This window comes from Metarhizium album (genome assembly GCF_000804445.1).
Source record: "Metarhizium album ARSEF 1941 chromosome Unknown scaffold_3, whole genome shotgun sequence".
NCBI classification, from domain to species: Eukaryota; Fungi; Ascomycota; class Sordariomycetes; order Hypocreales; family Clavicipitaceae; genus Metarhizium; species Metarhizium album.
The window spans coordinates 483361-497963 of NW_024467577.1; the positions used below are offsets into that span (position 1 = coordinate 483361).

Consider the following 14603-nt stretch of genomic DNA (forward strand, 5'->3'; position numbering starts at 1 on the left):
TGGGGGCGGGGGGGGGGGATGCTTTGGAAAGCGACTACTTGTCAACTGGTATAAATGGCAGGCATGACCATGACCAGGCAAGGTCTATGGCGTGTAGGGAGTGCTCGGACGCGGCACTCGGTACACGGCACTTGGATGCAAAATTGAGTGCCCGGGCCATGAATGCATCGTGATTCATGACGTCGACGTCGCGGCGTGGTTGTTGTTGTTGTTGTTGTTGTTGGTTGCTGCTGCTGCTGCTGCTGCTGTTCTTAGTATTATTATCGTCGTCGTCGTCGTCGTCGTTGTTGTTGTTGTTGTTGTTGTTTGAACTACAGCTGGAATGCTTGCCGGGGACCAGCCACAGGTGCAAGGCTCAAGGCTGTGCTTCGGGAGCATCGGACCTTGTACGTAACTAAGTACTTAAGTATCTAAGTACTTATCCTGTACGCTCTTGGCTACCAAGTACTTAAGTACTCCTCAAAGTAAATTACCACTCCTCCGTCCAAGTACCCAAGGTGCCCTCTCTGTGGCGTCGTGGTTCCACAAAGGCTGTATTCATGCTATTTCAGCCAGAGCGCAGGGCCGGTACTCCTGAATCGCAGCCTCAAATAAGAGGCCGACCTAACGACCACAACGACCACCCACATCTGCAGTCCGCCGCAGGGACAGATGATGACGTGCATGTCGAACCGTTGACGGCTTCGTTTGCCCTCGGCCGCCAAAGACGCTGGATCAGACGATAGCCGAGTCAGAGGGCGTAGTCAGTCGTGGGGCCGTGTACTTGGCGTCTTGCTGGTTCCATGTAGCGTAAAATTGCACAAATGCAACTTAAGTACTCCGTACAGAGTACTACGTAGTGCTATCAACTTATGTAAAATGATGACTGACTGTCCCAGTGAAAACCAGTTGGAGTCCGGATGGCGCCAGAGTACCCACCGGTTCCTGAATCCCGACCATGGCTTACTTAAGCATATTCATTGTAGCACTCGAAAAAGTAAAATAGTGTTCCATCTTATTGCTGTTAGGCCGGATGGCTGAGACCAACAAGTGCCGCACGTACCTGGACAGTCTCACGGCTGACCGCGACTATGCAGTCTCGCAACTCATCACTCCATACGTAAAATCATGGCTGTCGACTTGCAATCACCCGAGGTTGCACCCGCAGGCAGATGCATCATTTTCACAGCGAGGTGCAACTCGCCCGCTGCCCGTGCGTTTTCGAGCCACGTCAAGTCGTCAAGCAAATAGAGCAGGCTAACAAGCAATGCGAAACGGATTTACGTCAGGGCCTGAAAGCCTCGACTGCGTAGCATTGCCGTGTCTCAGCTTCACGACACTTGTCGCGTCGTCTCTTCCTCCTCCCCTTCCTCTTCTCACCTCGCTCCCCTCTCACCTTTGTTGACAAAACCCTCTTGTGCCACCTGGCGTCCATGGCACAATACTCTGTAAGAGCGACATATTACCGCGGGGGCCCATGATTCACCTCATCCCAGCATCCACTGGCTCTGGTTCTTTGACCACTCCGGCCAAGACCATCAATTCCCGATCCTCCTCTACTATGTCCGCCGTATTCTGAACCAGATCCCCGGACGATAATTTATCCTCCGCCTGAGCTCCTCGTCGCCTTTTGTGAATGCCCTTTTCATCCGTTCTCTTCGTCTTTTGTATTTTGGTTTGACCCCGGGATGATTTTGATTTCCGCCGCTCTCCTTTGTCTTTGACGGAGTACTGCTTCTTTGTTTCGGCCGTCTCGTCTCTTTCCCCCATCTCAGGATTCGGCCCTGCTTATCAGCTCTCATCTTTTTTTTTTTCAACTTGACAGGGAAGGCACCTCTACCCGCCCCTGGCCCTGGGACACGGAGTCGGGAGTCGGAAGGAAGGGCAGGAGCGAGCAAGAGAAGGCACGACCAGCGAAACTGGAGGAAGCCCAATCAGCGCCATTTTGCATCTTCCTCCCCTCTGACTTTTCTCGCCCAGCCCTCAGGTCTCATGGCTAATATCGAAGCTCACACACCCTTGGACGCAATCAGACTCTGACAGGCACAACAGACGAACCGTACCACGGCATTTGGCGGGACTCGAGACCAGAAGAAGCAACAAGCATCTATGGTTACACGCCGTGAGCTGCACCTGCATGTTCCCCGGCAATCTAACTGCACGACCTGCAGACGACACATGCCAATTACTACTCCGTACTACGGCACCCACCCACGTCGACAGGTCTCATCTCGCCCTGGATTGCAACCCCGTTGGCGCCCTGCGTGGTTGCGTTGGGCTTTGTCACCGTACAAAGCTGCCTCCGAATTTCGAACAGACTCCCGGTCTCATCACTCTGGCCGCATTTATTAGCCAGCCAGCTAATCAGCTTGCGCATCAGGGACGCCGGTCTGTCCCCGACTGTATTGTGACGACCGAGCGCGTTGTCCGTAACTTACCAAGTTCTCCGTACTGTCAGGCTTCGACGCCTCCCGTGCACTGACTGGTCCTGCCCCACCCCGTTGTTCCGCTGGTACGCCTCGAGGAGGCTGGCCGCCACAGAGCCGCCCCCAGCCGGAGCCAGCCCAGCCCGTCTCACAGGCTCTCCAGGGCTAGCCGCCGACGCCCATGCCTCCTGAGGCGTCAACGAACATGACCTCGGACGGACCGGTTGGTGGTGCCATAGCCCACTCTGCCCGTGTGCCCAGCTCCGGTACTTGCGAGGAGGAAAATGCTGTGGCCTCGCAAAACCACGAGCTCGAGAACCAGCAACCTGCCCACGCCAACCAGCAAGACGAAATCGAGGTCCTCGTGGGTTTGAGCTCTGCTGATGTCCCTGACAACGTCGCTGACCTCCCAGTACCACGTGGCCCGTTCCCTGCCACAGCCACAGCTGCGTCCATCCGCGCGGCCGAATCAAACACCACCCCCGTTTCCACTCTCTGCTGTCCGAAAAACCTCACCAGGCCTTGCTGCGAGGCTCAAGGCCCTCGGCATTGGGACCTCAAAACAGACCCCTTCAGTCCCAACACCGCAACACGACCACATAGGCCGTCTCGACGAACAACAACTCCGCCAACTGGACGAAAAACACCAGGCAAACTCCATCAGCTCCATTATTGCTAGGCGCGGCCGGCCTTGGAGAGGCGCCGGCGCCTCCACGTCGGGCCTGCTCAATACAACGACCGAGCCCATCGTTGCCTTCGACTCGCCTCAGTTGCCTGAGATCAGAACACCAGAACCTTTGGCCATGGATGCACAAAAGTATCGCTTGCCGGACCATACGAATGGCAATGGCACCAAGGTGACCCTCAGCACACGGCGCGAACACATCGAGCGTACGACTCGCCCTCCGTCTCCTCCAGAAGCTGGCCCTCCTCCTCCGCCGAAAGACACGCCGCCGCCTGTCACACCCCCCGCCATCGCGTCTCCGAACGACTATGTAGCTGAGCTAAATTCATACTTCACGCCCGGTCACAACCGACCCGGCTCTATATACACTTTATCTCGCGCTTCATTCGCGAACCAGCTGGCTCAGCTGACGTCCCTCCAACTGCCTGATGCCGAAACCTTGGCGGGCAAAGTATCATCCATTCGAACAGCTCACGTAGCTACCATGGCTCTCATCAACGCCTCCGAACAAATACGAAGTTGGATCTCCAAAGCACAAGAAGTCATTGGTGGTCTAGACAGCGAAGATGACGTTGAATGGGCCGCCGCTGGAGGTCGGGAGGGTCTCGAAGAGGTTGAGAACGCCATCGCTCGTTTCGAAGATTTAATCAGCGCATATATTGGTGCAATTGAGGAATTGCAAAAACGGAGTGATATTTCCCATGTTCCTTCAGATGACCTCAAAAAGGCAGTTGCACAAATGGAATTAATCATTGATGAGTGGGCCGACATCCGGGCTGCCCTGCAAAGTGTCCGGGTCCAAGTTGAGATTGCAATGGAATGGGAAGAGCTATGGAACAATGTCTTGGGAGATATTCAAGGCGAAATGGACGAACTGAGCAGATTGGTTTTCGAAATGGAGGAGCGTCGCCACAAGAGCATTGCTGCTGGTGCTAGCGACAACGTCGATATTGGCGACCTCGAAAATATCGTCGAGGACTCGCCTCCCCCTGGCACTCGCCTGCAGGCCCCTAGCCGCTTCAATCTGTCCTCAACGCCCATGAGCCCTGGCCCTCCTGGCACACCCAGTCTCTCGCAGGATGACTCTAGCCTTTTGGCCTTATTTGCCAGGATGCAACCTCTCCGAGCGTCTCTGGACTTTTTGCCCATGCGACTATCGGTATTTGAGGCCCGGGCTGAAAAGGCATTTCCAACAGCGTGCGAGGAGCTTGAGATGCGTCGCAGTGGCCTGGATGGTAGTTACAAGAAGCTGGAAAAGGATGCAGAGTCTCTACGAAAGGAGTTGGGTGAGGACCGTTGGGTTCTAGTCTTCCGCGGTGCTGGCCGTCAAGCGCAGAAGATGCACGAGTCCGTCCGGCGGTCTCTACTCAAACTCGGTGAAGCCATTGACACCGAGGCCCATTTACAAAGTCCACCCACGATGATGAAGAAAATCGAGAGTTACGAGGCAAAGAAGACACACTATGGCCCGGCCATCGAACGAATTCTGTCCATCATTGACAGAGGTGTCAAGGATCGCTTGACTGTCAACGGCGAGATCCTCCGTCTTCACACTGACATGCAGACTCGATGGGAGTCGCTCAAAGGCCAGATGGAAGAAATGGATGCAATTGTTGATGACGTCCAGGTAGATAGGAAAAGTCAACCATTACGGGACTCTGTGTCGAGCATGCTCTCCATCGACAGGTCGACTGTTGGGAGCGGACGCGACACACCAGGAAGCTCTCCGCCATCGTCAGTCATTATGACTTCTCTTGGCCTCGATCCACAAACGCCTCTGACAAAGGGCAAAGGACGTTCCGCAGCCCTCAATAAGATTCCTCAGTCAACTGGCCGAAGATACTCGTCTTTGCCCGCTCCCTCATCCAACCTGAGCAGAAGAAATGGCCCCAGGCTGTCAACAATTGCGAGTTCCTCTTCTGCTACCCCTGCCAACAATGCCAGAACTCCTGGGCGTCCAGGGGCTGCTGGCGGCCCAAGGCCGCCTTGGAACGGTTCCACCAATACGTCGGACCTTGATACTGGACATCATTTTGAGCCACTCAGCCTGACCATACCGAGTCCTTTTACAAGAACGACGCCCAACAGCCAGCGATCAGTATCCGCCCTCACGCCCTCGTCGGCATCAAAACTCCCAACTCTCAGGGGACCCTTTTCCAGATCCTTTTCCGAATCCCCCAAAGTGGACGACACTCCATCCAGAGGCGGTCGTTCTCGGCTATCGTTCCGTGAGCGACTCACGTCACCTGGGCCTTACTCTCAGCAGACTCTATCCAGGCCGCGATTGACCTCAAAAAGCTCCATGTCTGCCCTGTCTTCGCATCGCCGAGCCTCAATGCAGCCCACCGGCTCCGATGGTGCTATGGCACAAGACCAGTTGTCCCGTCCAGCAAGCTCGCTGGCTTCTAGCTATCGACGAACGAGCTTTTTGCCACACCTCAAACGGGGTGAAGGGAGCACAGGTCGAAGTAGTCCTCAGCTTTCCGCTGCTAGCCGCTTCTTTAATAAGAACGTTACTGTAGATCCTAAAGATTCAAGACCACGTTGGCGTCACTAATTAAGAGGAGGGACGGCATGGAATCGAACCCCCTTTATTGCCAAGGGGTTTTCTGTGGGCGTCGATATTCGTTCGCATCTTCGCATACATACACTTGAGCCAGCAGCATACTCTTGGACTGTATCGGGGCCTGGAACACTGAACCCGGTTGGCCCGCATCATGGTCACGCACGCATGTGTCTGCTCAAAATCCGCTGAAGCATTATGGCGCTGCGATCGATCCCAAAAGGAACATGAACCAACGAGTGAGCGGAGAATGTGTCTTTGAGAAACATTCAAGCAACCGACACTGTCTCGTCACACTTACCTGCTGCATTTTTGCAATCACGCCTTCTCCGATATTTACATCGATATCTAAGCAAGCGTGCCTTGACTTGCGACTCTCTCCATTCATTGATGTAGGCGGTATTCTTATTATCTGCCTTGCTTTCCTACTGTCAACTAGTTCATTTTGATCCATTCCAGAACATTGCATACTTGACCCAAGGCCTTGCTTGCATTTGCTACTCATATTTTTGTACTGTACCCGAGTTAGCTGTGCTACGACGACGAGATCAATTTTGCAGGCAAAGGAATCACATGACGGCATGACGCGCAGTTCGATGGAGTTTTCGTGGTGAAGCGACATGGGATCTTTTATACCCAATTCTCGTTCCCTCTTTGGTCGGCTCGTGCATGTTGCATTCGAGATGGATCGGTTCTTTCTGTCAAGGGGATCATGCTGGATAATACATAAAACATTGAATTTCGAAAATGCCACGTTTTCTTTCTGGTGCAATGTGCTCGTTCGTTCATCCATTCAATGAATTTGTGATGCCGAGGATATTTATTATCTTTGCAACTACCCAGTAGTTAATATTACAAGGGCCAAATAATCCTTGTGCAAGATGTTTATTCGATTATTCATTCCCATGTACATTCGGCCAAACACCACGGCGTGTGGCCCAAGTAAAAAAAACGACGCCGCCGCATCCCATACAACAAAGCCCGTGATAATTGTGCGCCAGATTCGACATTTACGTCATGACGGCATGGATCTCACATATTGTATTCGTCAGTTCTGGCTCCGCTAAAGCATACAAGAGGGTCTGGCTAGACTGGCATCAAGCCAATTGTCCCGCCACTCTTCTTGACGATCTTCCCGTCGCGTTTCGCGGCACCAGACCCCGTTACTGACCGCGTGGTTGAAGAGCCGCTCGCCTTTCGACCTCCGAAACTGTTCCCCTTGCGCTTGGGGACACCGCCGCCCGACGCTTTCCGAGGCCACTTCTTGCCGCCAGAGAACCTCCTGCCCCCGGAGTTTCCTCTCGAGTACGACGACTTCGGCCTCGGTTGGACATGTGGCTGGCTGCTCAGGCCCTGGAGTCTGCTGTGGAAGGCCTCCACCTCGGGTCGCGGCTTGGGCTGGAAGTAGTGCGAGTCGGCGTCTTCTTCGGCCTGGTCGAGATCCTCGTGCAGCTCAAGGTCTGAGCTTATCAAATCCACCACGTCTTGGTCATCGTGTTCGGGCGTGTGGGCGCCCCTGATGTCCTGGTACATGTCGTGATGCCGTTCGAGTATGGGGAGCAGCTTCGGGCCGTGCTCCCAGACCTTGTCTGCGTCGATGCCGGGAATGCGGCTCATTCTTTCGAGGGAAAGTGTCCAGTGCATGGCCATTTCTCGAAAGTCTCGTTCCGTGAATAGGGGCCGCCTGAGTTCCTTCTTGTTGCGGATGTGTTCTTCGACCTTTCGGGCTTCCCTCACGAACGCGCCGACCAAATCTTGATGAATCTCTGGTAGGTCCTCCACACGCTTGCTGGAACTGATGGGCGGCCCTGAGGGTGCAGCTTTCTTCTTTCTCGTGGCTTTGGCAGGTGGCCTGGCCGGGCGGTGCTTAGGGAGAGGCTCGAAAGCTTGCTCTTCTTCGTCGGCTTTTGCTTCGCCGTCGTCGTCGTCCTGCATCTCGTCATCCGACACGACGAATCCGTCGTTGACATACCCATGTGACGTAGTTGGGAGGTTCTCCTCATCCTCGCTTTCCTCCGCCCTTGTCCTCCTCTTTCGTCTCTCCGCTGGTGAGGATACATACGTCGACTGCATTGTCAGCGTGGCTTGTTGCTTTCCATTCTTCTTATTCGTCTTTTTCGCCGCGGGCTTGGTCCTAGCTTGTCTTTCCTCCTCTACTTGGATCGTGAGCATCAGCTTACGCTGACCGGTGAGGAACAGACGGGCGGTAGGTCCCATTTCGAGATATTGAATAGCCACGCCGTAATTCCCAACCACGTTGTTTTCACGAAACGCTTTCTCGGCCGACAATCGATCAATTACCCGAACAACTTCGTGCTTCTTCAAACCTTTGGCCATGCCATAATGTCTGTTAGAAAGCTGCTGCTCGTGGTTGGGGTACTTCTTGCCAAGCAGGATGTCTGCACATTGGTTAGCTGTAAGACGCCGCTGAGCCTGAACAACTCGAATCGCAGCAATAGCATATGTTGAAAAGTCTTGTTGTTCAAAGACTAGTCCAGCCTGGCAGTTGTCGCAAGACTTTTGACATTGGCTTGGTACAAAGTCTTCCCCAAAATAGCGCAACACCTCAGTACGCCGACAATCTGATCTGTTGTCACAAAAAGCAGTGACACGGTTGAGCATAACCATCTGCCGTTCCTTTTGCTCATCGTTGCCATCTCCGTCTGTAATCAGTCTTTTCAGGACCCTTATATCCGCTTTTCCATAAAACAGAATGCAGTCGGAGGGCTTGCCATCTCTGCCGGCTCGACCCGTTTCTTGATAGTATCCCTCCAAGCTCTTGGGCAGGCCGTGGTGCATGACGAATCTGACATCAGGTTTGTCTATCCCCATGCCGAAAGCGATTGTTGCAACGACAACTTTGATATCGCCCTTCTGCCATGACGTTTGAACCTCAACCTTCTCTTCAATGGCAATAGCTGCATGGTAGTGACGGGCTGCAATGCCTTGGTTGGCAAGCTTTTGTGCAACGTCTTCAGCTTGTTTTCTTGAAATTGTGTACACAATGCCTGTGACGTTGCGGTATTTCGTGTTTATCAGTGACGCAATGCTATCAATAGCGGTCGAGTTGGATGTCTTTGTCCGGACTTCGTAGTACAAATTCGGGCGATTGAAACTTTGCGAGAACTCTTGGCAATTTGCCATGTTCAGGTTGTGTTTGATATCCACGATGACATTTTGTGTGGCCGTAGCGGTCAGAGCCATAATGGGAACTTCAGGAAACTTCATGCGGACCTGACCGATGGCTTTGTAGTCTGGTCTGAAGTCATGGCCCCATTGACTGACGCAATGGGCTTCGTCGATTACAAGTCGTGCGAATTTGCCTCTTTCATACAGCGTTTGCATCGCGTTGTGAAAAGCAGGATTCACGCTCACCATCTCGGGGGTAACATAGAGCAGCTCGATAAAGTGTTCTGGACTCGGCTCTTTAAAGACACTCATGATTTGTCGTTTGTATTCTGCTGAGCATCCCCCATTGAACGCTACAGCCTGAATACCGAGGGCCTTCATGTGGTCGACTTGGTCTTGCATAAGACTCAACAATGGGGACACGACAATGGTTACACCTCGCGTCTTTCCACTTCTGACAACAGCCGGCAGCTGGTAGCACAGTGACTTGCCGCCGCCTGTAGGCATCAGCACAAAGGCATCTTTACCCCCCAAAGTGGCATTGATTGCTTCCAACTGGTTCTGCCGGAATCCTTTCATTCTGAACCGGTCCTTGAGCATTCTCTGGACCTCGGGGGACCACGGGTACTTCATCAGCTCTGGTGGCATCCTGAGCTCTGGTAATACCGGTCCAGATGGCCGCTTTGTTGGTCCTCTCGATTTGGGAGGAGGCATTGTGTTTCCAGAGGTTTCCGAGAAGACGCGGCGAGAACTTGAGGTGTCAGATACCAGAGATTGACGAGTCTCATAGTCCTCTGCAAAAGCCAGTATATCATCATCGTCACTGAAGTCACTGAAGTTATCCTGCATCCGGCTCGAAGCAGAGGCGTGCGATGTCTTGGAAGGCGTACTTCTACCTCTTGTCGTATGGGCCGGTTGCAAATCAGCTTCATCAAACTCTGGGAACACGTCGTCTTCCAAGTCCTCGAAAGGAGTCGGTGCAATGCGGACGCGTCGAGTCCTGGTATCTACTGCTGAGGGTAGCGTCTCTCTCGGGAACGGCTCCCGTGTCAAATTCTCGTCGTCCTTTGATACCAAAGCCCTGTCGGAACTGCCCAGCATTGACTGCGTTGCTAGTCGACGTGATCGTGGCTGGGAGGTGGTCGGCAGCTGAGTCTGGTGGACGACTTGCGTGGACGTGGCAGCATGTGCGGGCGAGTCTCCTGAGCCGCGAGACGTGTCGACCATGCCTGTGCCCGACGGTTGCGTGCCAAGTACTACCGTATTCGGCAGTGCCAGCATCGGCAAGTTGGTTTCATCGAATCCAGCTTGGATTACCAGTTTTGCAAGTCCTTCCTCTTGGTTCTGAACCATGTCCGTTAGTGCGTCAAGTCGAGTCTCGTCATCGTCCGTATTATTGCATTCAGCGTATGACTGCGCCACTTGTTCTGCAAGAGCTGCTCTTTCTGTGCAAATTTCCTGATATGGCTGCATCGAGTCACCCAGTTCCTGAACAGCTTTCTGTTGCCTCAAGAGTCGTTCTTTTTGAGTTTTAATTTGGCTGCGTCTCGCTTTTGGCCATCTCTCGTTGATTGCTTGCACAAAATCACAACCATTACGCTGGATGGCTTCAACAATAGCTTCACGTCTTTCAGTCAGAGCTTCCGGATTTGTGCATATATACTCCAGCACCTTCGGTACCTGGTCGAGAGGGATGCTCTTCTCAGGCGTAAAATCCAGAGCATCAATCCTTGAGTCATCTGTGCTGAGGCTTGAGGCAACTCCCATGCAGTCTGATTTGGTCTGGTCATGGCCTCGGGCAGAAGGCGAGTTCAAGAGGTTCCAGGACATGCTTTCTTGACTCCTAGCGATTACGTTTTTTGATAAATTTGCGACGCCAGTTGAGTTTGGTTCCTTGATAACGGTGGACGTGGGATGCGAGGGTGGTGTGAGGAATTCCTCATCTGAATCCGGAATACAGTCATCGGTTTGCATGGCTTCGGTTGATATTCCATACAGCTTGAGTTTTTCCGGGGACAGAATGCCTTCGTAGGGGTTGACTTTCCTCTTCTTCGTGCTGTCATGTTGCTGCGACGAGGAAGATTTCTTGGTCGGCGATTTCGGTAGCGAAAGCTGGTTCCGCCGGTCGGATGCATGCCGAGAGGGCGAGGACAGACCGGCCATCATCTCATTGAGAGAATCACTCCGAAGGCGTCCCAGCGCTTCCTCTGATGTTTCCTTCACATTTCGTTTACGACGCGATTTTGTGGTGCTTGTCTGGCCAGCACGGCGGATAGTTGACCGACTCCCAGGAGTTGAGGCAGGTGGCTCGGTGCCAAGGATGTCGTACACATCAGGGAAGCTCTCGTCATGCGCCTCATCAGCTTTGCTCAAGCCGTTGCTCTTCCGTTTCTTACTGCTACGCTGCACCGGCGACCACAACGCAGTAGCAGTATCCCATACTTGAACGTCATCACTCTTGTCCGTAAGTGCGCTTACGTTAGTAAGGTCCTTTGTGAGATCCATGCACTCGAGGTCATCTGCGTCGAAATCGGTGAGGTCTAGACTCGATTTTGGCGATGTCACTAATCGAGAGCTACTTGGTTTAGCAGGCGAGTGCTTCCGCCTGCTCTTCGGTGTGTTTGAGACTACCAACTTGTTAGCATAGCAGACTTGGAGGTTAGAACTGGCTTGACTTGCCGGCATCATTTCCAGTAGGCACCTGCCGAGGTCTCGGCGTCGAGTCACCGGTGGCAGCCGGAGTGGGAGGATGTTGCTGTGATCTAGAAAGAAGAGCAGGCCTCTTGGACTTCGTAGTTGAGGTCAATCGGACCATGCTGTCGTCCGCCTCTGTTGCTTGTGGTCTATCCACGAAGTCCTCCCCCCACCCGATCAAATTGATAGCATTATTTGACGCGTGGGCTCGGGAACGTGGATTTGTCTGTGAGCCTATCGAGGAAGATGATCGAAGCTGAGATCCCGTCCCAGTTTGGACGGAAGATGACTCCGAGGTGTTGAACGGAGAGGAGTCGCCTGTAGAGGGAAACGTTCGCCGTGGTGGTTTTGATAACGCGACGTTGTTTAGGAGCCAGGAGAGTTGGTCGGCGAGGTTATTTCGAGTCATGAAGACCGCAAATTACTGCCCGGCTTGTGAGGAGAAGCAACGGCCGCCTACATTTGAGGACTGGAAGAACAATTGGTTCGTAACGACGCAAAACGGGGGTCTATCGTCATCACGCTCTGGTGGTTCGTCTCATCACAATACTTCACCTAACTACTAGCTCGACGACCGTGAACCAGCGCGTACCGCGTCGCGTTAGTCAGCAGGAGCGAGATCACGTGACCTGTTGGTGAGCTCCGCATATCTGCCTCAACCGACTTCCGCCGTTAGCGACGCGCTTCGGCACTTGCTGGGGTTCCTCTTTTGGCCATGTGACTCATGTCGTATCAGTGTAGCGGAGAGCAGGAAGCTACAGGGCTCGCTGGACGAGGCAGTGAAAAATATTCCGTAGCCTCCCGCTAATAACCATTCCCTTGTCATCGTCGTATCATAGCTTAATTTTGAGGGATGATCTCAATATAAGTTTAGTAGGTATGCATATCCCAACATTTAGGTCGGAAATGGCTGCCGTGCGGCTGTCGGCGGTATCGGTGGCATCGGTGGATCCACGGTTCTCCGGCGGCCAGCCCGCCGTCCTATCCCCAGCCGGACGGGTCTCACCCGGTCCGGACTGAGTCGTGTTGGATCCATGATTGGCTGGGTCCCACCGATTTGTTGCCGTTTTGCATATCGCAGTTCCCGACTTCTTGTCGACCGAGAAGTATTGTACACGATGCAATTGGGGGAATTCTTCCATGTGCGACCCTGTACACTACCAGTGGGGATGTCTTGGTCATCATGTGGCCCCGGGTTGAATTCTACACTGCTCAAAAAAGTGACCATCGTGAGACAAGTCTTTCCGGTCTAAAGGCCCCCGGTAGCCGCCGGCCCACCAAGTCGTCGCCACTCAAGAGGATCAAGGAAGGAAAAATGGGGATGGAGCATCGGGCCGCAATTTGTTGTCCCGGCCATTCGGCTGTCGGCCCCTAACCGCAAGTCACGACGGCCTCACTTGGGTACAAGTTTTCTTGCCCCTGGGCCGAAAGATTTTCAAAAAGTGCCGACTGCCACTCCGACCTTGCCTGTATCATCCCTTTCTTTGGTCCCCAAGCATCCGCTTCACTGTTATACTCTTCCATAGGTGATGACAGCAGAGCACCCCATGCTTTACTGAGAACAATGACTTCTGTCGAGAAGCCTACAACGCCGACGGAGGGCGCACCGCGCATCGTGATCATGGCGGACCATGAGAGCGATGGTCCCCCGCCGGAAGCGGAGGGAGACAAATCAGTTTGCGCTTACATGTGCCAAGATATTCGAGGTTCTATATTTACAGAACTTCAGCTCGTCATTCTGACATTTTGCACCGGAATGCAAGGTAAGACATTGCTATTGAATGTCGGCGCGTCCTTACGGGCTGGAAGAGTCGTTAATACGATTTCGTTGATATAGATGCCACGACGTTCCCCGACTACCACTGCTTTGCGTCCAACCAGACGGGCAATACCGTCTTCCTGTGCTTGGCACTCATCCTCCCCCAATTGAACGGCGAAACGTTCTTCACGCCCAACATTGGCATGGCCCTCGGCCTCTTCTTGGGAGCCGGCTGGCTTACAGGCCAGCTCAGTCACATTATCGGACCCCGGAAAAGGTGGTGGCTCATACTATGTAATCTTGTCCAGTCGAGCCTCGTCCTTGGCGCAGCGGCCATCCAATATCAATATGGAGTCAAGTCACAAGGATCCCAGGCATTGGTTGTCATCGGGTTACTAGCCTTTGCCGCCGGAAGCCAAGTTGTCCAGTCCAGAAGTCTATCGATGACGGAAATCAGCACTGCAATGGCGACTGCAGCGTGGGTTGATCTCATGATTGACCAGAAGCTTTTTGTATTGAAGAACCGGCCTCGCACTCGCCGTATAGCCTTCCTCTTGGCCCTCGTCCTGGGCACGCTCGTCGGAGCTGCGATTTACAGGGAAGTAGGATCCGCTACTGCCATTGTGGTTTCGGGAGCTGGCAAGCTACTAGTGACATTTCTTTACCTTTTCTCTCCTGCCGAAAAGCCTCAGAAGGAGGAGAAGTCCCCTGCATAGACTGTAACGAGGGAATGGAATTGGGAATACGTGTGGGAAGTTTAGCATGTTCATGAGGATTGTGCTCTCTTGAGTTGGGAGTTTCATTTCATAGCTTGGCGAGCGCGGCGAGCGTGGCGACAGGATATACTTCTCATTTAGACCAAAAGTATGATAGAACTCTGAATGAGTTTCCGAGACAGTACAAGGACAATATTAATGGTGGAACTATCCAAGAATTGTGTCCCGTCCCGTGATTCAGGAAATGAGGGATACGCCACGAAGAAGTATTGAGACGTTATCGCTGACAATGCTGTGACCAGATTCTAGTGCTGAGTGGAAAGCGACGCAGCGACATTCGGTCGAAATCTGACTTTGAAAAACGAGGCAGCCGACTGGCTTTCAAAGGAGGATGTCAGCAACTACAATACCTGTACAGTTCCGTATGGAGAAAAGTTCAACTTTAAGAGAATCGAGAAGCTATGTTTTACCAGAGATCTGATGTCGAACGCAGAGTGGAACCAGCCAAAAGAGCGTGGAGTGTATCTGCATCATCACTCTGCATTGTTTGGACGTGTAGAGGATGTCGTTGAGGATTGCTGCTGTTCCTGCCCCAAAGCGGTGACACCTGAAGAGATCGAGTGGCCGAGAAGGAGGCTCAAATATATCTCTC

At 53.1% G+C, this 14603-nt stretch overlaps 3 protein-coding genes across 3 annotated transcripts; 2 read left to right on the forward strand and 1 right to left on the reverse strand.

Moving 5' to 3' along the window:
* Positions 1 to 2586: 2586 nt before the first annotated feature.
* Positions 2587 to 5647, forward strand: MAM_01915 (Karyogamy protein, KAR9; the record flags this gene model as incomplete). The annotated part of the gene is made up of 2 exons (XM_040820714.1): positions 2587 to 2769; positions 2819 to 5647. 2 exons carry the CDS (start codon positions 2587 to 2589, stop codon positions 5645 to 5647), a joined length of 3012 nt encoding a protein of 1003 aa, XP_040681057.1.
* A 1092-nt stretch (positions 5648 to 6739) lies between these two features.
* MAM_01916 (QDE3 protein) lies at positions 6740 to 11470 on the reverse strand (the record flags this gene model as incomplete). Its single annotated transcript, XM_040820715.1, has 1 exon — positions 6740 to 11470. The coding sequence occupies one exon, from the start codon at positions 11468 to 11470 to the stop codon at positions 6740 to 6742; it is 4731 nt and encodes a 1576-aa protein (XP_040681058.1).
* A 1570-nt stretch (positions 11471 to 13040) lies between these two features.
* Positions 13041 to 13951, forward strand: MAM_01917 (DUF1275 domain protein; the record flags this gene model as incomplete). The annotated part of the gene is made up of 2 exons (XM_040820716.1): positions 13041 to 13239; positions 13314 to 13951. The coding sequence occupies 2 exons, from the start codon at positions 13041 to 13043 to the stop codon at positions 13949 to 13951; spliced, it is 837 nt and encodes a 278-aa protein (XP_040681059.1).
* Positions 13952 to 14603: the final 652 nt, after the last annotated feature.